The sequence below is a fragment of the Sander vitreus genome, chromosome 5, assembly GCF_031162955.1.
Source record: "Sander vitreus isolate 19-12246 chromosome 5, sanVit1, whole genome shotgun sequence".
In the NCBI taxonomy this organism is placed as follows: domain Eukaryota; kingdom Metazoa; phylum Chordata; class Actinopteri; order Perciformes; family Percidae; genus Sander; species Sander vitreus.
In genome coordinates this window covers 12854566-12879269 of record NC_135859.1, presented here as the reverse complement: position 1 = coordinate 12879269, position 24704 = coordinate 12854566, and the positions used below count along the sequence as shown (strand labels likewise).

The window sequence follows — 24704 nt, the reverse complement described above, 5'->3', positions numbered from 1 at the left end:
CAGTTTTTGATGTCTCACTCTGAATGAAAAAACAAATATCTATCTACTTGTCTTTCTTTTCATCAGAGGAGTGTTGCATCTCGCTGACGACAGTTATGGCATCGAGCCTTCAGTCTTCGCCCCTGACCAGCACCTGGTGTACCGCCTGCAGGATGTGACATCACAGCCCCGGGGGTGTGGCACGCCCCACAATGATGAGCGTGATCATGACAACAACGCCACGGAGCACGCTCAGTACAAACCAGAGGAAATCCACCATAGACAGCACAGCAGGGTGGGTACACACACACACACACACACACACACACACACACACACACACAAATAATTAATGTGTGCATATAGAGTAACTTCTTGTTGTATGTTGCAGATGAAGCGAGCTGTTCTCCATCAGACTCACTACGTGGAGCTGCTGCTGGTAGTCGACAACGACAGGGTAACCTACACACACACACACACACACACACACACACACACACACATAATTCACTAATTTCTTTTTTGGAACATTTCAAAAGTTCGTTTAAAATTCACTCGACAATTGAATTAAAAAATGTCTAGTAACTGTGGGGCTTACTGAGTCTGAACTCTGCTGTGTTAAGCTAATAGTGTGAAGCTTGAACTAATTTCACACAGCCACTGGCGGTATTTCTTTAAACCAGTCACAATCGTCTTGGGGGGTGCTAAACCCCGGACGGAGCCACGGTGCCGCTGCAAAATAGCCTCGGGAAGAAACTTGTTTTGGTGGAACATGTGCTTGTTCAAAGGTTATTTTAGTCGTGCAACAGAAAACTCAGATTGGACAGATAGTCTAGCTAGCTGTCTGGATTTATCCTGCAGAAATCTGAGGAGCCGTTAACCACAGTCCTCAGAAATCCACCTAGTTTAAAATTGCAACACAAAGAAAGCGGAAGGTAACGTACATCTCCGTAAATTTCCGGCGGCACCGGAGCGATCCCAGTAGTGGAACGTCGTGGATTTAGACTACTGTACTGTTGTTAGCATTAAATAAAATGCTAGCAAGTGCTTTGGAGTTATTAAAAGGTTCATTTTTTCCTAGACCTAGACTTAACACATCCAGGGCAAACCAAGATAAAAACTGAGATCTATTGAAAATGTTGGAATGTTCCTTTAAATACATAATCATGTACTTAATGTTTGGTCTAAAGATTTTTGTTCTTTCAGTATAATTATATGAACAAGAACGAGACAGCAGTGAGGGAAGAGATGGTTCATCTGGCCAACTTTATAGACAGCGTGAGTACACACACACACACACACACACACACACACACACACACACACACATATATATACACACACACACACACACACACACAAAAAGAGAGAAGAAGTTTCACAAACAAGGAACAGAAAAGGAAATGTTTTTATATGAAAAATGACTTCAACCATCAAAATAGTTTCAAATAAATGTTCTGTCAATCGACTCATTGATGGACTAATGGTTTCCTGTTGGAGTTTAATTTATAACAAAACATTATGTTTTATAAACTATTCATATGTTTTGTGTGTAAATACTCAGTAAAAGTACTTCATAATTGTACCTTACTTAAGTACCCGCACACCTTGGGTTGTTTACTTACACACACGTAAGTAATTAAGTGTGTGTGTGTGTGTGTGTGTGTGTGTGTGTGTGTGTGTGTTTTTCAGATTTACGTACAGATAAATGTTCGGGTGGTGCTGGTTGGCCTGGAGATCTGGACTCAGCAGAACCTGATCAACACCGACGGAGGAGCCGGAGAGGTGCTGAGTCGCTTTACTCAGTGGAGAGAGAAAGATCTGGTTCCCCGTCGCCGCCATGACTCAGCACAACTCATCCTGTCAGTACACACACACACACACACACACACACACACACACACACACACACACACACACACACACACACGTGCAAGTCATTATTCTTAATATTTATGATGATGATGATGTTTCAGGAAAAAGAGTTTTGGGGGAACAGCTGGAATGGCGTTCGTCTCCACCGTCTGCTCCCGGAGCCACGGGGGCGGGATCAACGCGGTATGCTGCTGCTTACTGCTCTCTTTTTATTGGCTGACTAACCTTGTCTTTCTCTTCACAAATAATGCTGCATTCAAATCATACAGAAACATTGTTAAATTTAAACTCCAGGGGCAACATTTACAAAGGTTATGACTCTGAGAATGAGTGTGATCGTTTATGCCGAAGAAGAAGGAATAAAGACTGAAGAGGACTAACAGGGACCATTATACTGTCTTTCATTTGACTCTCTACCTGTCTATCTCTCTCTCTCCAGTTCACCAATAACAACATTCCCTCGTTCGCCTCCATCGTGGCTCATGAACTTGGTCACAACCTTGGGATGAACCACGACGACGGACGTTCCTGTACTTGCGCCACCTCTGCCTGCATCATGAACTCTGGAGCCACGTAAGACACACACACACACACATACACACACACTATCATATACACACCTACACACACATTTTCACCCAAAAATGTAAGAAAACATTTACAAAATATGTCATCTCCTCCTCCTCCTCCTCCTCCTCTCTGCAGAGGATCCAGAAACTTCAGCAGCTGTAGTGCTGACGACTTTGAGAAGATGATCTTGTTGACGGGGGGAACCTGTCTCCTGAACGTCCCTCGGCCTGACGAGGCCTACAGTGCCCCCTACTGTGGAAACAAACTGGTGGACATGGGAGAGGAGTGCGACTGTGGATCACAGAAGGTCTGTGGATCATTTTTTCAATGATAAATTAAACTTAAACAGTCCCACTAATGTTTTATTTATATATATATATATATATATATATATATATATATATATTTGTAAAGGTGCATAAATAAAATGTAAAAAATGATTTAATGGTCTTACATCAGAGGCTTTCTAAGTCTGACAATATGGCATCTAATCATGCTCTAAGTTTTGGAACCACAGTTCCCATAATGCTTCAGGGGCTATAAAACAGGAAATATAACATTGCCAGGGATTCAGTGAGTTAGCTGTAACTTGACCATGGATATACAGACTTAAGAATACGACTTAAGACGATTCTCAGGCAAGTTCTGACATCATAAGGAGTGTCTTTTTAGGGTTTTTATTGAAATGTATTTGTGTTAAACATTGGAAAGTGTAAGTCACACTAAATCTAAAAATATGTGCATCGTGTCTGTGTTCGGACTTTACTGTGTTACGACTCTAAGGAGTTTAATTTTTAAACAAACTGCAGCAATCTGTCTCTAGGTGTTTCAAAGTACTTTAATCAGCTGATTGGTCAAAACAGCAGTCATAGCACTATAACTAACTAACTTGTTGTTGTTCTGCTGCTAACCTCCTGGGCAGAAGCCAATTTATATAGTTTGGATTTAATAGGTAATATTTATTAGATATCACAGACTAAAATGTGCTCCAACAAACACTGGAGAAGAAAAATCACACAGTCCAGTGTTGGTGGCTCAGAAACACATAATAAATCTGTATAAGATATATAGCCTTTTATTGTCATTGTACATGGTTACATACAACGGAATTTGGAGAGCTCTTATGTTTAGTGAGTTGTGACAATAATGCACTGAAAGAAAGAGCTCAGAGCCGCTGCATCCCTGCACTCCGCCATCATACAAGCAGCATCTCTTGGAAATAAATATATGTATAATAAACATATTATATCATATTGTATGTGTGTATTGTACAGGAGTGTGAGGAGGACCCCTGCTGTGAGTATCAGACCTGTAAACTCAAGTCGGGAGCTCAGTGTGCATATGGAGAATGCTGCTACAAGTGTCAGGTAAACACAACCAGCTTTCACAATACTCAGTTGGCAAACAATTCTCCACACAGAGATGCAAGTCACTGTTTATTATTAGACGATATGAGGTCATATTTTGGGAATTAATATTTTAAATACATTTATTAAAAAAAAAGTGTGTGTGTGCTCAGTACCTACCAGGTGGAACAGTGTGTCGGTCCAGTACAGATGAGTGTGATCTACCTGAGTACTGTAACGGCTCCTCGTCCCTTTGCCAGAGCGATGTCTTTGTTCAGGTAAGACCTGATATATTTCAGCTTTTACCTGAACCACCCCAACTCTGTCCTTCGGATTTACAGATTTACATTAGACCCACCATGCTGTACAGAGATGTTTGCTCTGCTGACACAGAAACTTTACAGGCGGCAAGTCTGAATTTGCATCCTTGCTGACTGGCTCGATCTACATCCTGTCTGTCAGCCCCCAGCAGTCTGAACTTTATCTTATTATTTTATTATCTTTTTCAACTTTGTGTTTCAGAATGGGCAGCCTTGCAGGAACCAGCAGGCCTACTGTTATAACGGGAAGTGCCAATACTACGACGGACAGTGTCAGGCCATATTTGGATCCAGTACGTCCTTCTGCCTGTTTATATGTTCACTGACTTTATCTGTGGTTCTGAGGTGACAAATGATGAAGAATGAAATAATGTCTGTTTGTGGGGATGATGCTACATTTACTGTTAAATTAAATGTTAGTGCTGTGTAGCACTCTAAACTAGAGTGCCAGCATTAGTACACAGTGTTTAGGACGGAATTGGGACCAAAAAAAATGTTTTTTTCTTTTCTATTGACATGTTTTTAATATTTGTTAGAAACCATTGAACAGATTTTTTTTTTTTACATTTTTATGAGGCCCATGTTGTTGATTGTTAAAGTTTATTTTAACTCTGTTAATCAGTATAGAAAACATTACGGTGGGGACTCACTGTTCAAAAGTGTTTGTTGTGTGACTTTTCAGTTCTGAAGTTCTCTTATATCTTCATCTCTCCTCCTCAGAGGCAAAGGTGGCTCCTGAAATCTGTTTTAAAGACGTCAACAGTAAAGGAGATCGCTTCGGCAACTGTGGCTACCACAACTACGGCTACAAAAAGTGTGAAAGCAGGTAACAAACACAACGCGCACGCACGCACGCACGCACACACACACACACACACACACACACACATACGTTAGAGTTTCAGTGTTGTCAGTGCGGTCCAGACAGACCCAACATTTGGGCCGAGAGTGAGACATCTTCATAGGTCTGTTGTCTGTTCTTGTGAAACATTACCAAGTTGAGTCCGGATGACCTGAAGAGGTCTCTCTCCCAGAGAGAACAGTCTAATACATATAAACACAATTCTGTCTTTGGTCTCAGAGTGTAAATCTAATATTTAGTTTGTCTGAAGGTAAAGTGTAGCTCCATGTTTTAATTGGACAGTTTAACAACAGCACTGCCCTGTGGACTTTTAGCTTGTTATATGTGAAGATATCAACACGGTTTAATAAACCTAATAAATATATACAAATGTAAAAGAAAAGGTCTATATTAGGTTTCATTTCAGTTTTTTAATATACATTTCAGATTCTATAACAGGCGTGTCTTTCGACTGCATCTCACCATCAATGTGGTTCTTTTTTCTAACTGAAGAGTCTGTTAAGGCGTTTTTCCATTACATGGTACCTGCTCGACTCGCCTCGACTCTACTCGTCTTTTTTGGTTTTCCATTACGAAAAAAAAAAGTCCCTGGTACCTGCCAACGGGTACTTTTTTTTAGTGTCACCTCCGTCGAGGTTCCAGGCGAGCTGAGGCGATAGCAAAAGGTGACGTGAAAACCTGCAGACTACTGATTGGTCGGAGAGAATCGTCATCATTGCTAGCGACAGACGGGGGTGTCCTGAACAAACCCGCCATTTTTAAATAGTTAAACCAGCTGTTTTTTTTGCTGCCTCCAGCTTCTTTTGAAACTGTTTAGAAATTTGTCTTCTGGCTGTGGCAAACAGCCACATGCCGAGAATCAAAAACAACACACATTCGACGTTCTGTGTGTGTGTGTCGCGTTAGGTCACGGCAGTTTCCTGCGGCGGCGCTATGGCGACCAGCCACGCTCGCCTCACGCATGAGGCGGTACTAAATCTGCAATGGAAAAAGGAGGACGGGGCACAGCGGCCGAACATAGCCGAGCTGGTATTAGCAGTGTAAAGCGCCATTAGCGGAGCTTTGAGTTGTCACAGTACAGACAGGTACAGGCATAGATATATGGGTGCAGGGGGTGATCATCAGAGCTGAGTGGAGCTGGTGGCTGCTGTACAAACTGATTGGACTGCGTCCTCAGGAGTTCAAACTCCAGAGCTGGAGTTGCCCAGTTTCAACTATACAGTTTGCAAGTGTGAAATCTGATCAGATTTCCAAGTCACAGGATGCTAACTGAAATATGTTTTTCACCGTCTCCATAGAAACGCTCTGTGCGGGAAGCTGCAGTGCTCTAACGTTCAGACTGTGACAGTGTTTGGCATTGAGCCGTCGATCATCAGCACGCCGATCGGAGGAGCCAAATGTTACGGAGTCGACTTCATGTTGGGATCAGACGTCCCAGATCCAGGCATGGTGAACGAAGGGAGCAAGTGTGGAGACAACAAGGTGAGGAGGAGGAGGAGAGGGAGAGGAGGAGGAGGAGGAGGAGAGGGAGAGGAGGAGGAGGAGAGGAGGAGGAGGAGGAGAGGAGAGGAGGAAGAAACAAATAAGAAGAGGAGATGTTGATTCTTGTTTCTTCTTCTGTGGTGTTCAGGTCTGCATAAACTTTGAGTGTCGCAGCACCGACATCCTGAACTACGACTGTGACGTGGAGAAGAAATGTCACGGACACGGAGTGAGAAACGTCCACCTGTCTGTCTGTGTACCTGTCTGTCAGCCAGGTGTATCACACACTAACCTGTCTGTCTGTCTGTCTGTCAGGTGTGTAACAGTAACAGGAACTGTCACTGTGAGGACGGCTGGGCTGCACCTTTCTGTGAGGTCAAAGGTTACGGAGGCAGCGTGGACAGCGGCCCCACCTGGAACGGTAGCTTTTAAACCTGATTGTTGGAATATTAACGCTAACTCCAGATGCTTCTACTTTGCTGTATTTTGATCACTGTCAGTGAAACTCAGCACTTCCTGCACAAATGTTTCACAATTAAAAGCTCCACATTGAGATCGAAACTCTTGTTCTTATGTCCTCCTCAGATAAAGACACGTCTGTCCGAGATGGTGTGCTGGTCTTCTTCTTCCTCGTTCTTCCTCTTCTCGCTCTGGGTGTGTTTGTTTTCCTGCGCAGGAACGAGCTGCTGCGACAACTCGGGCTGGGCCGCAGGAAGAGGTCGCAGGGATACCAGTGAGTCTGAATATGTACAAACACACGCACAGGAAGTTTATTAGTTTATAAAATAGAGGGTCTCCATCATGGTTGTACAATCATCAGAATATCACAAATGTTGCTTCTATACAGAGGGTTTGTTAACCTATCGACAGTAGCAAACAAAGCACGTGAGTTATTATTGTTTTTGGCGATAATGTCCGAGAAGAAGCACCGCCTTGCATTCCTCAGTTCCAAATTATAAATGCGAAGTCTCTCTTTATAGGTGTTGTAGTGGACCTGGAGATTAGTTTTTCGCCACCTGTGTTCTGCTTTCGACACTTTCATTTTTTCTGTTCTTACCAGTATGGCATTTCTCCATGGAGATCTTTTCTCATCAGAGACAGTTTTTACCTTAATGGGAGCAATGGCATCAATAACATTTGTAATTTTACAATTGAAATTGTCTACAAGCTCAGTGACTGAGACCCCTGAGAGGGCGGGTGTGGACGAGAAAAGCTGAATGAATGTTTCACTGGTGTTGTCAGTGATATACCGTTTTCTTATTAACTTTGTTTGGACACTTTTGTGCACAGAGATAGTGCCTTTAAAGAAAACACAGGAATGATCAGAGAGAGCAGCATCAGTCACCACAACCTTGGAAATGTTCAAACCCTTCGAGATAATCAAGTCCAGAGTGTGCCCCTTGTTGTGTGTGGGCTCCGTCACATGCCGAGTCAGTCCATAGTTCTCAAAAATACAACACAGTTCTTTGGTTCCTCTATCCTGGGGGTTGTCAACATGAACGTTGAAATCACCAGTAATAACTACACAGTCAAAGTTGTAATCTATGCATAATTTAGCAATTATGCATAGATTACAATCCAAATATAATGGAATATATTACAATAAGGCTCTCAGGCATTCTGTATTGCTTTCATCTATTTATGCTCCTGTAGATCGACCTTTCTAATTATATCTGAGTCAGCACACATGTAGCGTAGCATCATTTACTCTTCCCTCCTCTTTTGGATATTTTGTTGGGGAAGTAACCTCCTTAAATGTGCATATGACAATTATTCACCTCAATGATACATGAATTTATTTTAATGGCTTAATAAACCCCTGTACTTTAATATTTCAGATGTGTTTGAGCAAGATTTCTGCTCATGTTCAAAACGGGTACGGGTATTTATCGGCTCCAGCTCCAGTCGGCAGTGATGGAAACAGTACACTTGTGGTGGACACGCAAATTTTCCGACGAAATGCTGTGACACTCGTCGTCTCCATGGCTAACTAATGTCATCTCGACCACAAATTCCATTGTCTCCGCCTCAAGAAAATACAGCATCATCTACACAGAAGTCTTAAGAGAGAGATCATAATTATGACTTAAGAGTTACAATGTTATAATTTTCTCTGACAGATTTTTCATTTTTTATAAAAAAACAAACAAAAAAAAAAACATGATTTAAACATTTTTTTTTCTCTTCAGTAAAACACAAACCTCATTAACTTTAAGGCGAGTTCTCCGTCCCCCTTTACTGTGACATGTGGTCTCCTCTGACTCAAATCCAAAATCTCTAAGAGGTTTGACTGAAGATTTACAGGCTATAAAACCTGGCAAGAAAATGTTCTGTAACAGACTCCAGACAAAGGACAGGTGACTGCTGATCACTTCCTGTCGCCAGGCTTCCACATCCTGAAGGTTTCAGCTTACAGTCGACAGCAGCTGACAGAGGAGGACGACTCAGCTGTTGTTTCTATTAATAATGGAGGACAACTGTCCTCTGTGCTGCGTTCAAAGACACTTTGACAGCTGTCCTCTGTGCTGCGGTCAAGGACACTGACAACCGCTCCAAAACTGTGCTCTGTGCTGCTTTTAAAGCCACTCCAACGTTTAAAAACTGACGCTTTGCTGCATTAATGTTAGAAAATCCATGTCAGACTTGAACTTTTAGAGTGAAAGCCTCCTGACTCCACTCACTGAGCTGATGTCATTTCCTGTCTTCAGGGCTGATGGTGCAGCTTCAGCCAATCCCAGCAGAGGACCGCCTCCCAGAGCGCAGCCTCCATCTGTTGCCCGGGGCAATGGCAACAACATTGTTAGAGACGGGGTGAGTTTACCACCTCCTCACTGACAGGACACTCTGTAGGACCTGACTAATGATGGACTGTGTGTGTGTGTGTGTGTGTGTGTGTGTGTGTGTGTTTTAGACTAAAGTACTAAAACAATCATTATTTCCAAAAGTCCTCTTGTGATCATCTGTTTTATAATATCATAATTTGTCCAAAAAAGGTTTGCAACAAAATGCGATTATTTGTCCTTTGTTATTATGTAGTTTTATAAATTTCTTTAGCTGTCATTCATGACACTTTATATTTATCTTTAACCTCGCCAACCTTTAAATGTGTTTTCTGCTCACCCTTTTCATGAAGGTGTAACAAAAAAGCATTTTAAGAAGTTATGACCTCATCCAACAGATCAGTTAGTCACATTTCCAATGAATCACCATAGAAACACCCCTGATAATTAGTGTTGTGCCTTCATGTTTTTATTGACCCCATACAGACAGTAAGCACAGACACAATGACCTCATAAACATGTTAATGTTATAAACCTGCCTGTGACTCTGCTGATCAGGAGCCCAATGATGATGGTGATCATATCACTGTGCTCCCAGTAAGCCTCAGGTTTAGATTACTATGTTAGCCATCAGTACATGTAGGTATCACTATGTTGGTATGACGACCACACCTCCATCCTCCTCTAGCTCCTCATAGTTCAACTTGTGACTAGAAAATAACTTTTTCTATTTATTCTGTATAAATTAATAGATTTAAATTAGAGTCTAATCAATTATTTCATACATATAAGATGCTTATTAGTGAAGACCTTTTGGAATAGCTGGCTAGTAAATGTACTAATCGGTGGATACTCCAGTAAATCTGTAGAATAGTAAGTCAATGTGTGTTTGTTTGTCTGTATGTTTCCATTTCAACTAATTAAAATGATTGAGTTCATGAGTCCTAACTTCCTCTGCTCTCTCCATGAAAAGCACCACGCTCAGCTACTGCCACCGCAGGAGGTAAAATACTTACTACTCACACTGTAATACTAACACTGCAATACTACTACTGTAATCTCTAATGCTGCTACTGTAGTGCTCTGAACTTTATCTGCTTGCTGCTGCTGCTTTTAGTGAATATTCTTTGTTGTAAGAGTTATTTTACATTCGGTTTGTTTTCAAGTTGTTTTAAAACATTTACTGACATTTTACTTCAGTAAAAGTAGTTATACCACAGTTTAGAAATACTCTACAAGGAAAAGTCCTGCATTTAAAATGTTACATAATAAAAGTACAAAAGTGTAAGCATCATATATATATATATATATATATATATATATATATATATATATATATATATATATATACATACACTTAAGGTACCAAAAGTACTCATTATGCAGAATATTTATTGTATTACTATTATTATTGCTGCTTTAATGTGTTCATCACTTTAATGTTGCAGCTGGTAAAGGTGGAGCTCATTTGAATTACTTTATACACGGTAGTTTGTTGTGAATTTGAGATCAATACATTTGTATCTTCACCAATAATAATAATAATAATAATAATAATAATAAATCATAATTTATTAGTTGATTGTGTTTTATTATTAATCAGTATCTGTAAAAACTAAAGATGTCAGATAAATGTAATGAAGTAGAAGTATAAAGTAGGAGAAAATGGAAAGTACCTCAAAATCGTACTAGTACAAGTATAGTACTTATGTAAAAGTACTTAGTTACTTTTCACCACTGCAACTTTAGTTTTCCTGTTGTGACTGTTGCTCTTGAAGGAAACGTGATAAAGGGTTCCTGTCTCCTCTCTACTGTCCATCATCAAATGAAATACTACAGAAGAATAAAAAGAAAGCCAACCTCTGTGGACATGAAACTGTCATCAGTTCTGTTTCTAGGAGAGGTTTAATAACCTGAAGAGGAGTTTCTGTTCTACAATTGCACATACATTATACGGTTTTGAAGGGTGTTTCAGACATTTTTTAGACTAAATCTCTTTCAAATTTCAAATTCAATATAATAAAAGGTGGTTTGTATTTATCAAGTTACACCCTGGCTTTGAAATAGCACTTTGCAGCGAGATAAACATGTACAGAGATCAAACTGAACATCTAAAATTGACAAAGAAAATGTGTAAGAAATTTAAACTAATGGGAAATTTTCCACTGTGTGTGTTTGATCAGGTGGTGGAGACCAACAGGACAGCTTCCTCCTACGCTCCGAGGCCTCCTCCTCCCCCTCTGTAAGATCCCAACTGTTATATATATTATATATATAATATATTAGAGATGCACGGATTACAATTTTTAGGCTGATTCCGATTTCATTTTTTTCTAACCACTTTACAGCACACACAAATATTTATTTTCTATCTTTTCTTTAATAGAAAATTTACCATTTTTCATAGAACATAGAAAAAAATTTTAATAGATAATCGATCACTATAAAATAGAACTATATAAATTACTACTGGTGGGGGAAATTCACACATATCTAAAGTGCAATGTTATGGAAGAACCATTTCCTTCTTTTCACATCCAATATCCAACTAAAAACGTGATATATTTAGCAAACTAAACTTCTGTATGTATGAAAACCGGTAAAGGCAATAAAATAATATATAAATAATAAATAATAATAAAATAAATATAGCCTTGCAGTATAAAGATATTTCTCAAAACACACACAGGCCTTTTGAACGTCAACAGTAACGTTACCTGAAAACAGCGTGTAGTTCCTTTTTTAGCAAGTTTGCTTTATTTATTTGTCATTGTGCATAAATATGAACAATACCGTTGCTGTCAACAGGCTTATCTGCTGCTAACATTAGCTACTGGCGGTAGGTTTTTAATGTTGGTTTTGAGCGGTATGCATCCCCACTAACCTGGAAAGCGTTTTAAACAGTAACATTAATACAGCGTGTCGGAGGAATTTTTTATACAGAGGCCAGCGGCTGACTGTTCGCCTGAGATCAGTAGAGCAGACGGCTCTGCAGAGCCGTGTATAATTACGACTTTATGACATTTCATAAACAGCTGATTGAGCAGCAGTGCGCCGCTGCTACCTGCATATAGCGGAAACCCTGCATGTGCACGTGTGGTGCTGATGTTGCGCGATGTAAATCATGCGCCTCCTGAGTGAATTTGACCGGCATAAAATCGACATATGTCAGACTGACCAGCCGGTCGCCGGTCATGGCCGATGATGTGAAAATCGGCCAATTCCGGTCACTAGCCGGTCAATCGGTGCATCGCTAATTAATATATATATATATATATATATATATATATATATATATATATCAGCTTTTGGAACACAACACACAAATTCAAAGCCAAAAATCTCAACAAAAAGTCGTCTTACTTTATCTTGCACAGATGCTGGATTCTCGCGTGCTGTCGTGATATTGCGAGAATCCATCTTGTCAGGCTTTAAGTAATAATGCATATGTGTCTGAATCACGGTGGCTCAATCAGCGTCCTGTGAGCTGCTACTGGCAGCTACAGGCGTGGTTTAGGTCTGGGTGACGATACGGAGAGGCGACTGCTCGTTCAAAACAACAATGGCAGCTCCTAAAGAGGTTAGCATAGATGCTGCAAAAGCATCAGTTATATCAGAACTGGAGAGTATTTCCTAATTGAAGGAAGAGCAAAGAACAGCACTGAAGGCTTTTCTTGATGGGAAAAAATGTTTTTGCTCTTCTCCCGACTGACTTTAGCATGAGTTTGATAGACTGTTGATACATCCAATCACCTTCCAGGTATTTTTTTAAAAGGCTTGCCCTTTTCCAAACAGTTTCCAATGACGACTTCTCAGATGGTTCAGTGTAACGTACCATTAGGTTACCTCTTACTAGCTTTTTACGGACATTTTAACTGCATCTAAAAGTCTTGCTCAGGAGTAATGTGATGTAAGGACACCTGAGATATCTCCATGACAACTGAGCAAACTCCACCCGCTGATGAAGACTGTGAGCAGTGTAAGCTAACGCTTAGCTAACTGGTCCTAAAAACATCTTCCAACAGCACCAATCTGTCTAAATAACATTTTGTATGTTGTTTTGAACAAGTGTAGAAATAGAAATGTGAAAAGGAGACATTGTGGTTCTAGCAGCACCAAGGGTTGTTGACTTCTCTTTTTTATTATGTATTTCTCTCTCAGAAAACCGAAACCTTTTGCTGCATCTCAGCCTCTGGTGCCTCAAAGACCTGCCCCCGCTCCACCTGTTTAACCAGTCAGGGGGCCTTGCCCACCTCATCTGGATGGCACCGCCTCGTTTTCTCCTGCTCTACAACCCCTTTCACCCAACACTCAAAGCTGGTTACCTAGCAACAGCCAGGTAAGGATTCTGGAGACAAGATGGCAGACATTCGGTCCTGGATTACGAACTGGACCAGGAACGGGGCCGCCTGACCAGGAAACTAAACCCAGTCAGATATCGGGACTGAACTGAAGCAGCTACTGTTCCTTACAGACATTCATTCTTTCTTTTGTGACGCATTGTCTGCTCTGTCACCAAACCAGCCAATCAATTTTACCTGTGACATCAACAAGCCAAATACTAGATAAACTTGTTCTTACCCAATCAAAAATGTATGCATCACATTTTGTATTCCTGCTGTTAAAGCATTATTTAAATGAAGTTATTTAGCATGCTGGCTAACTTACAAACAATTGTGAGTTAGGGTTCCAAGGTTACAATTAATGCTAGTTAGCTGCAGTGTTTCCCAAATGTTATACTACTGCTAGCATTACAAAATATATGTAGTTAGCTAGCCAGTTTGTTAACTAATGTTTGATAGCTAAGCTTACAAGTTCATGAGCTAATGCTAATTGGCCTTGTTACCAGTTAAACAGTTGGCACTGCTGAGTCATCAAATGTTTATTCATCATCATCAACATTTTGTACTCAACAACACTAGCACGCTTACAATGTTGTGAGAAAGTGCTACATAGCAACAGTGTGTCCCAAATTTCATGCTACTGCTAGCGTTATAAAATATTCACTGTATATTAAGCTAGCCAGTTTGGTAATGTTTAACTGCTAGCAGTGCTAGCAGGCTTACATGTTTGTGAGCTAATGCCACTAGACCAGTAGCTTCCCAGTCACTACCCTAGCCTGGCTCCGCTCTCCTACGAACTTCCGTTCAATTTTCATTTTCCTTCAGTACTCCGTCTGGGTTTACGGTATATTCTTGGGTTTTCTCCAGTCAAATCTTTACCGGTCCAATCAGCAAATGGAGGGAGTGGCTGAGAACGATGACGTTGAGGTTCGGTAACCTTTGGGGAGTTCCATAATGGCGGAGAAAGATGCGAGCGAAGCCATTTGGGCCATTGTGGCAACGCTGACGAATATAATATAATAAGTTTAAAGCCCGAGCAAGAACAATATTCGCTGAGTTGTGTTGGTGGCCATGATGTTGTGGCCCTCCTCCCTACGGGGTTCAAGAAAAGTTTGATTTTCCAGCTCGCTCAGTTAGTGGTGAAGGAGTTGGCTAAGGCTAACGCTAGCGATGCTAAGCCGATGTCACAACCAGACGTTAGCGATTGGATATGGCAGATCCAGAGTGGCTCTGGGCAGATCCAATAGTTTTAAACTTCAACAGAGTACCCGCCTTCAAGGAAGTTAACACTTGTCAATGGAGAGTGGCCAGACTCTCTGTACAAATGAAATGTACGAGAGTCTGGTAGGACCAGGCTATCACTTCCCTACATTTATTAATAATTATCGACATTAGGTACTTCACCAGACAACCAATAAATGAATGCCATCAGTGAGCTGGCTTTTTAACTGACATTTGCTAGCTTCAAACTGACAAGTTATTAGCTACAGTATATTCCACATTTCACCATGTTAACACTATTAAGTATTTACTATATAGTAAGCTAGCCAGCTTGCTAACGAATGTTTGCTTGCTAAGAGCAAACTTAAAGAGCCCCTATTATACTCCTTTTCAGAGTATTATTTGTACTCCTACTACTAGAATAGATTTACATGCTTTGTTGTTCAAAAAACATGTTTCTCATACTGTGTTTTTTTTGTACTTTATACATCTATTACATACACAAAACATGATATAACATACTAAAAGACGGGAAAAATCCCCAAAAAGCATAAGTTTAGGGGCATTAGTTAAGTTTAGTTATCTACAGTGTGTCCTAAATGTAATGATACGTGATGGCCTTCTCAGGCTTTGTATTTGAGAATGGCACATAGCTTATAATGTTAACTAATGCCAGATTTACCATTAAAATTGAAAAGTATTTTTTTAAACAATGGGTTCTTTAATTCAGACAGGAGCAGCTTCTCTTTTATAACTGATGGTTTTGCTGAAATGGCAGCTTTGTAGCACCTTGGTAAGCTAATTACCATTATCTCTATCACTATATTTACTGCCCACCATTTCATTTCATCATTCAGTGCCGAATTCTGAATGTGAAAATGTAACCACTATTAAGCGCCCTCAAAAACTCCACAATAGAAAAGTCTCTGGCTGAAATTGATTGTGTTTTCTATTGTTAAAATTGTTAATTTTAATTCAACTATGAGGTTTAGATAAGGGTCAATTACATGTACTGAGAAGTGCTTCACTTTGATTGGCTGGTTTGAAGACGCAGACATCACTGGAAACTGATTCTTTTTTTTTTTCTTTCTCTGAATGAACGCACTGGTGCCGTCTGTTTGCACTTCCCCTCTCCTCAGCACTGTCATAGGAATGTACAGTAACGCACCCCTGCTGCTGTGCGCGGGCGTGCTTGGTCTCCACCACCCGGTTCGCCTGGCGTTCGCTCTCTCTCCAGAATTGTAAAATCTCAGTATGCAACACTGTCTTGAGTGCAAAGCTCTTTTGAGTTTTACTTCCCCTTCTCTGCATTTGGATCTGCGCGGTACGTTGATGTTTGTGACGTTCTGCGAGGAAAGAACGCTCACCTCGATTAGTTTTATGACAAAGCAAATCTCCCCTGAAACACTTCAGCACTGTTAAATAATATCAGATTTTCAGTATCTCCTGTGGAAAACTAAATGTTCACCAGGAGACATCCTGATATTTCCAGCAGCTCCAGTGGAGTCTGATCAGTCAGTGCTTTTATTTTCAAAAACGGTACTTCAGAATAGATTAATGTGGAACAACACTGCTCTCATGTTTTAGTGTGGACCAGGAAAATTGAACTTTTAGAAAAAAAAGTGATGTAAGCCTGTTGGCTCTAATGCACTGTGTTGTTGTTGTTTGACATCTAAAAGAGGAGGAAGAAGAACAGATTTATTGTATATCTTATGCCTTTATGACAGTAGAGAGATGACAGGAAATGACACACTCTAAGTGCTAAGAGGTATAAATTACAACAGTTCATGTTCTGTTAAATCTACTGAACATCACAGATTGAAGGTGGTTAACAGTGTTGAATTGTCTAAAGGTGAAGATGATCCGTTAGACTCACAGCTCACACCACTGGAACACCTGCTTTCCTAAAGTCCTAAGTCCTAAAAAGTATCCAAACGCGTTGTCCGCCCCGTCTTTAACACCAACATCACCTGGATGTGAGAAACTAACCGAAACACAATCAGACTCCTGACTGCAGACTGATTTAAAAACATTCAGGACGTTTTAGTTTCTCTCGTGTTGTGAGAATGCTCGGCAGCAACCATCACAGTCACTTAACACCCGAGGGAGGGATCCCTGCCCCCCCATCACAGGTTTCATTCTAACCAGGGATTTTTACACCACCAATAAACCAAATGTTTCTGTTTGTCTGTCTGACCGGCCACATCTGCTGTTAACTGACAGTTAGCATTGTTAGCCAGTTAGCCGCACACTGCAATTAATGAACCTGGATGCACTGTGTGAGGAGAACATTGTGTTGATGTTTTTATCTGCTTTAGTATATTTCTAATTTGCTGTCTCGAGTGTTTTTGCACAGAAGTCGGTGTGAATGGACTGATGATTAAAAGAAGACACTCATAGGGCTAATATTGTGCCATTTGATCGTATTCATGCCAAAAAAAGATGTAAGCATAATCAGTTCCTCCAGAATGTTATTCCTGAGGAAAAGAAAAAGAAAGTCTTGAGAACAACCCGTTCAGACTGAAGTTATTTAGAGACGTGAGAGCAGCTGAAGCTGAAGTTTACAAAAGCATCAAATTACAGTCAGTAAACTACTACTTCTGCTGCTGCTGCTGACGATCGCTTTCAAGTTAAAATAAGTCTGGTGATATTCCACATTTTTCTTAAAATCAACAAATCTCATGTTTAGACTCAAACCAGCAGTGAATGTATCTTCTAACAAGTATTATGTGTGTGTATCACAGCCTTATATATTTCCTTCCTCTGTGCAATAGAGCTGCATTGTTGTTAAAAACATATCAATGGGCCACACTGGGCCAACCTTTGCAGTTTAAGGGTGCAAACAACCACTGGGTAAATGCTTTTGTAATATTTCATTCTTTTAACTACTTAATTACTTTGATTTTATATCATACGAATCTCAAATATCTGCTGTAATTTATTTTAAAGTATTATGTAGATTAAAATATACATTTACAATCTTTTAAAATCTATGGAAGAAGGCAAACATTTAGCGCCGGGCCCTCAGTGAAGACTGCTCCGACCTGTTTGAGTAACATTTGCTTAAAATGGTAGTGTATTGTTGTTTAAAAATAATAAATGAAACTATATATTTTGAAGTGTTGTTTTTTTAAGATTATTTTTTTGGGGCTTTTCCCTTTATTAGATAGTGATGGTGGATAGACATGAAAGGTGGAGAAGATGGGGGACGACACGCAGCAAAGGGCAGCAGGTCAGATTCGAACCCGCGCCGCTGCAGGACTCAGCAAACATGGGGCGAACGCTCTTACTGGGTGAGCTAGAGGTCACCCCATATTTGAGGCGTTTTTAAAGTCTTCAGTAGGAACTAATGGTTGTTTGACACATTGTTGGTTTGAGTCCAAACATGATTTGTTTAATATATATATGTGTGTGTGTATGTTATGTATGTATGTGTATGTGTGTGTGTGTGTATATATATATATATATATATATATATATATATATATATATACACACACTTGATATATATATATATATATATATATATATATATATATATACACACACACTTGATATATGTGTTAACACCAGACTGGTCCTTTAAATGGTAGATTCTGACGTATCGAGACAGTAGTTTGGATGTGGATGACAGTTTGTGTAATAACAGAATCAAGAAAAATGTTGCGGAGTTTTGCCCTGAGTTTGGTCCTTGAAGCAGAGATTCCTTCCAAACTAAGCAGGGCCGTAGGCTTACAGTAACGCTTAAATCTTACTTGTTACTAACTTAAGTCTCTTCTTCAAAAGTAGGGGGTAGGCAGCCTGAGAGATAAAACTCAGGACAAGAGAGTCTCATGGTGCAGTTACAGTATATTTATGCTAAACCTGTGTATACTGTATGTGTGAGTTGTACCACAGCAGGTAAATAGTACCGGCATTATGCAACATGACCCCACACACATTGCAACAGAAACTCTTTCAACTGATCTAGTCTCATAAAAGTCTCCTCTATAACATATACAAAGTCCTAAGAGAGCCAAGTGGTGGAACGTATTGAAAAATACAGAAATTGGTGATGCCACAATCTCCCAACGTTTTCTGAACTTTTATGTGTAATTATGCAAATAATGCATTATCTTATTAAATATGTGCTAATTTGCATAAATAAAGCTGTTTCGGTATTTTTAAACTTGGACCCTATTTTCCCATGCATTGGTGTCTAAGTGACTAATGTGAACAAAATCTTTGAAATCTTGAGACCAGTATTGAGTGAGAACGCTCCAACCGGCAGCCACGAACTGGGCTGTAATGGAAAATGCACACTATCCATGTCAATGTCCGTCCCAAAAAATAGGGTCCAGGTTGGAAAAAAAAACCCAACTAAGTTACCCTTTAAAATATTATTTTAGGAAGCAAAAAAGTGGAGCAAGGGTATGGTTAAGATACACCTATATGTATGCAAATTAGCACATATTTAATACGACAATGCCTCATTTGGGGGAGTTTCATGGTGATATATCTGTTATACCGATTTCAGTATTTTTCCATACTTTCCACCATTTGATCTCTTAGGACTTTTTATATGTTATAGAGCAGACTTTTATGAGTAATAAACGTTTTGTCTGATTTTCTGTTGCAATTTGTGGAAGACTCACCCATTTTGTTTCTCACAAAATGCTTGTACTAAAAAGGGGGACAGTATGACTGATTGGCAGGTGTCATCTCCCAGTAAACACTGATATCACCATGGCAGAGAATCTCGTCACGTTTTTCTATTATTATAATAAATGATTTTATATAGGATTTTGTTTGTCTTTTTCTCTTTGCAAATGTCAACATGTTATCTGTGGTAATACGTTTTATTTCATTATTAAATATTGCTGTGTCACAAGGAAACCTGTGATTGATTTTTATGTTCAAAACAGTCAATGATGTTAAACTTTTATCTCTAGCCCGTTGGAGTTGAAAACGACGATGCTCCACTCTGGACCTTTTTGTTTTTGTCATGGTTTATTGTACAGTTTGACAAGTTTTAGGTTACTATAGCAACGGCCATGGAGCAGAACCATAGAGCCCCAAACCTGTGCTGCATTTTAAAGTGCTGTTTGCTGGGATACATTCATCCTGGGACAATAAACATGACATCCTGCAGCTTCATGTGATAATTTAATAAACTTGATTAAAACAGAAAATAGTTGTGTTGATTTGGTAACATTTTAATTAATGTTTTTATTTTTTTATATATATATATAACAACATGATTTAACAACATGATTTAAATGTATATGTAATGATATATATAAAATAGTAATTAAACTATTGAATTTGTATTTATTTGTTAGCATTATTCTTTAAAATAAAATAAATCGTGAGACACGCCCCGTCGGGGACTGTTTATTTCGTAGCAGGTACGAAGACACGAAGCGGTGGGGATTCCCCGTTAACAACGTGCTCGGCTCAAAATATATTTGACTGGAGAACGTTCCAGCTTAAAAAAGCTGCGGCAAAGCAGAATCTATCAGGATTCGGAAGTCAAGCAGGGAGATAGACGTGAGCTTTGGTCGGGCGATCTAGTGACAACTGTACCGTGACTGTAATAATCATGGGTAAAAGTACGGATGGTGATAGCATGACATGGCAGGATGTAAATAATAAGAGGAAGGATAGGCGCGATAGCTCTGGAAGTTCAAACTGTGATGTAGAGGTAGGCGACGTGTCCAAAAAAGTGAGGTCTGCAATGTTGAATGTGAGACAGGAGGATGAACACACTGAATGGAAAGTGATGATGACGTTCAAAAAAGAGGGGGGGGGGCATTTTCATCCGTTGAAAGTAACGAAAACAATTGAGAAAGAAATGGGTAAGCCAAATATTTGAGTAATAGGAGGCTGTTGGTCGTTGCTACAGACCGCCAGCAAAGCGAGAGATTTCTCAGAGCAGAAACTTAATGATGAAAGAATCAGTGCTCATATCCCAGGGAATGCAGCAAAGCTTAGAGGTGTTATTTCAGACGTACCTTTGGCAATGACAATGGCAGAGTTAATTCAGGATTAAAAGGAGGGCAGGTGGCGAAAGCCACGAGACTGCAATCACAAAGGAAAGGGGTGAAAACTGATAGCCTATCAGTAGTCCTTGAGTTTGAAAAAGTTATGCCAAAGAGAGTAAGAATGGGATATATGAGTTATGATGTAAGAATGTTTATTCCAGCACCGTTTAGATGTTTCAAATGTCAAAGGCTGGGACACAATGCTGGACAATGTAAAGGAAAACAATGATGTGCTAGATGTGGAGGTGACCATGAATATGGTGAATGTGGTCAGGATATGAAAGTTAAATGTTGCAATATACATAGTGCTGCTTTTGGAGGATGCCCTGTTCAAAGGCAAGCTAGAGAGGTACAGAAATATAAGTTGATTAATCAGGTTTCTTATGCTGATGCAGCAAGAAAAGTGAAGGAAAGTGACCTGTGCAGACCCGGTGCTTCACAAGTAACAACTAGAGCAAAAAAGTCTGTGAATAACCGGATGGTTGAGGCTTTATCTCCGCCGTCGAGTCAGAGGGAATCAGAAATAAATCCGTGGATGAAGAAGATTAATGAAGATACGCTGATTGTGGGTAAAACCAACTTTGTTGCATTCATCTGTAAGACTGTGAATGTGGCAATACAGCAAAAGAAAAAAAGTGATAGTATCAAGACAATTGTAGAGGCAGCTATAGAGATTCTGGGGATCACAGAAGTTACAGCTGAACTGATTCATGGGATGTTGAACCCGATTAATTATGATGGAGTGTCTCAAGGTGAACAGCCTCCTTATGGTGTTTCACATCCTACACTGGAATGCCAGAAGTTTGATTGCAAATGGACAAGAGTTCAAGAAGGTTGTAACAGATATGGAAGTTAGGACGGATGTTGTGTGTATCCAAGAATCTTGGTTGAAACCACATTTGGACTTTGTCCTACAGTTACAGTTTGGTTAGATGTGATAGAATTGGAAAACAAGGTGGAGGATGTGTGACATTTATTAAGGATACTTTAGCATATAGGAGAATAACTGTTCCAAATGAGTACGAATGTGTAATAGTAGAAATGTGTAGTCCCAGAGTCAATGCAAACTTTTCATGAGATCTCATGATCTCTCGTGTTGATAGAAGAGAAGTTTGCCGTAGAGATTTTAATGCTCACAATTCTCTGTGGGGAAGTGATCATACCGACACTAATGGGGAAGTAGTTGAAGAATTACTTGAGGAGAGGTCACTTATTTGCCTTAATGATGGAAGGGGTACCAGGGTTAATGTTACAAGAAATTTGGTTTCCTGTTTAGATCTTACTTTAGTCTCTGTACATATGAGTGACCTATGTGAATGGAATGTGAGGAATGATACCAACATAGGGAGTAATCACTTTCCAATATTGTGTTCCATGAACTTTGATATGTGTGTTCAGGAGGGTTATGTAATAGAGAGATGGCTTTTTCCTAAAGCTAACTGGGTAAAATTCAGAGAACTTTGTATTGAGTATGCTGAACGTATATCGATAGAGGGAGAGGTAAATAACTGCGCAGTAGCAGTGACTCCTATGATTATTAGTGCAGCAACATCATGCATCCCTAAGAGCACAGTGAGTGGGGAAAGAAAGTAGTTCCCTGGTGGAACATTGAGTGTAAAAATGCTGTAAAAGACAAGATAATCTGATTGACTATCAAAGAAAGAGAGCTATGGCACGGAAAATAATTAAGTCATCTAAGAAGAATGCATGGAGGCAATTCTGTTCCTCCATTGGTAGAGAGGTTAAATTGGGTGACATTTGGGCAATGATCAAAAAGATGAGTGGGAAAAGAAAACCTGCTAAAATCCCAGTGTTGATTGATGGAGAATTCCTGGCAATTTCAAATAAGGACAAAGCTGTACTATTAGGTAAGACGTTTGCGAGTGTACATAGTGGGAGTCAGTTGGATGAAATACATAAACAACGGAAAAGGGATATTTTAAGATCAAATAGTGATGTAACAAAGAAAAAAGATAATACTGGGACGGCAATTGATATGGACTTTTCATTGAATGAGTTAAAAATGGTCCTGGAAGAAAGTGGATATACTGCTCCTGGACAAGATCAACTATGCTATGCTATGTTTAGACAATTTCCAGATGAAGTCTTAGCAATTATACTGAAACTGTTTAATAAGATATGGAGAGAAGGTGTTCTGCCAGATAGTTGGAAAAGTGCTTTGATACTGCCTTTTGGTAAACCTGGTAAAGACATGACTAATGCAGGAAACTACAGGCCTATAGCCTTGACTTCGCATATGTGTAAATGGATGGAAAAGATGATTGTATATAGATTGACATTTTATTTAGAGCAAAGGGGACTCTTAAATAAATATCAAAGTGGATTCCGTAAAGGAAGATCTACGGTGGACGCTTTAGTTAAAGTTAGCAATGAGGCAGAAAAGGTGGTTAGTATAAAAGAGGTCATGGCTATAGTGTTTTTTGATATTGAGAAAGCTTATGATTCAATGTGGAGAGAAGGTTTGTTGATAGAATTGCATAAAATGGGTATTGGTGGAAGGCTATATAACTGGGTTTTGGACTTCCTGTCTAACCGAACATTCCGTGTTAAAGTTGGAGATGCTGTGTCGGATGACTTCAGTATAGTAAATGGTGTTCCTCAAGTTAGTGCTATAAGCCCTATTCTGTTTAATATCATGATAAACGATATTTTTGTAAGTGTTGGTAGAGATATTGGGTCATCACTTTATGCTGATGATGGGGCTATATGGAAAAGAGGGAAAAACGTTAGACATGTGACTAATAGAATACAAAGTGCTATATTAGAAGTTGAAAGATGGTCATATAATTGGGGATTTAAGATGTCGGTTGCAAAGTCATGTTATATGTTCTTTACCAGAAAGAAAAGGATTAATGATGTTCAGCTTACATTGTATGGACAAAATATGGTAAGAGTGAAAGAGTTCAAGTATCTTGGATTGTGGCTTGATGAGAAATGTGTATGGAGGAATCATGTTAAACAGGTTGAAACAAAATGCAAAAAGGTACTGAATCTCATGAGGTCCATTTCCGGTTATCATTGGGGAGCAAATAAACACTCTCTGCTTGACCTTCATAGAGCCTTAATACGACCGTGTATTGATTATGGATGCATGGTTTATGGAGCAGCAGCCAAGACTATTTTAGAAAAACTGGACAGAATACAGTTCAGAGCTTTGCAACTCAGTATAGGTGCAGTGAAAACGACCCCTACTAATGCGCTACTGGTGGAAGCTGATGAATTGCCACTATATTTAAGACGGTCTACGTTGTCACTGGCATATTTGGTCAAGTTAAAAGGATCTGGAGAGGAACAACCTACAACAAAGGTTGTGTGTGATTGTTGGGAATATGAACAACAACGGAAAGGTAAAGGATTTGGTTGGACTATTAATGCAGTTGCAGAAGAGTACGGATTAAATAGCGTAGAATATGGACCAGCTATTGTATGGGATAATGTTCCTCCGTGGATATTTCCTGTGCCCATTGTGGACTTGAAGCTACTAGAGAAGAAGAAAGAATGGAGTGAAAGTAATGTGGCTAATATTGGATATTTGGTTCAAGATTATGTGAGGAGTTACTATTACAACTATATGCTAATTTTTACAGATGGATCTAAAGATCCAGGGAGTGAACATGTAGGTTCGGGGGTGTATATACCTGAGTTTAATGTAGTTATATGTAGTTATATACAGCAGAAATGGTTGCTATTATTTTAGGGCTACAGTGGAGAGAGGAGGTGAGGTCAGACAGAGTTGTCATTCGTTCGGATTCTACTGCAGCCCTGCATAGTTTGAATTCCAAACAAACGGTGAGAGATGATCTATTGACTGAAATGTGTACAATAATGTTGAGAATACAAAGAGTTGGAGTTGATGTGAGATTTGTTTGGGTCCCTGCTCAT

General features: G+C 39.6%; 1 protein-coding gene across 4 annotated transcripts in view; it reads left to right on the top strand.

Moving 5' to 3' along the window:
• adam9a (ADAM metallopeptidase domain 9a) overlaps positions 1–16903 on the top strand; it is a 37310-nt gene extending 20407 nt beyond the window's left edge. For 3 of the 4 annotated variants that reach the window (XM_078250441.1, XM_078250443.1, XM_078250444.1), the window contains 19 exons: positions 67–274; positions 371–436; positions 1186–1257; positions 1672–1841; positions 1956–2037; positions 2294–2427; positions 2560–2731; positions 3699–3791; positions 3944–4048; positions 4293–4383; positions 4811–4916; positions 6251–6434; positions 6583–6663; positions 6750–6855; positions 7020–7167; positions 9143–9245; positions 10188–10217; positions 11398–11456; positions 13376–16903. In XM_078250441.1, coding sequence (XP_078106567.1) covers positions 67–274; positions 371–436; positions 1186–1257; positions 1672–1841; positions 1956–2037; positions 2294–2427; positions 2560–2731; positions 3699–3791; positions 3944–4048; positions 4293–4383; positions 4811–4916; positions 6251–6434; positions 6583–6663; positions 6750–6855; positions 7020–7167; positions 9143–9245; positions 10188–10217; positions 11398–11456; positions 13376–13445 — 2080 coding nt within the window. In that variant the 3' untranslated portion in view covers positions 13446–16903. The remainder of the gene's footprint in view (positions 1–66; positions 275–370; positions 437–1185; positions 1258–1671; positions 1842–1955; positions 2038–2293; positions 2428–2559; positions 2732–3698; positions 3792–3943; positions 4049–4292; positions 4384–4810; positions 4917–6250; positions 6435–6582; positions 6664–6749; positions 6856–7019; positions 7168–9142; positions 9246–10187; positions 10218–11397; positions 11457–13375) is intronic. The other variant, XM_078250442.1, reaches the window with a different exon arrangement.
• The last annotated feature ends 7801 nt before the right edge of the window (positions 16904–24704 follow it).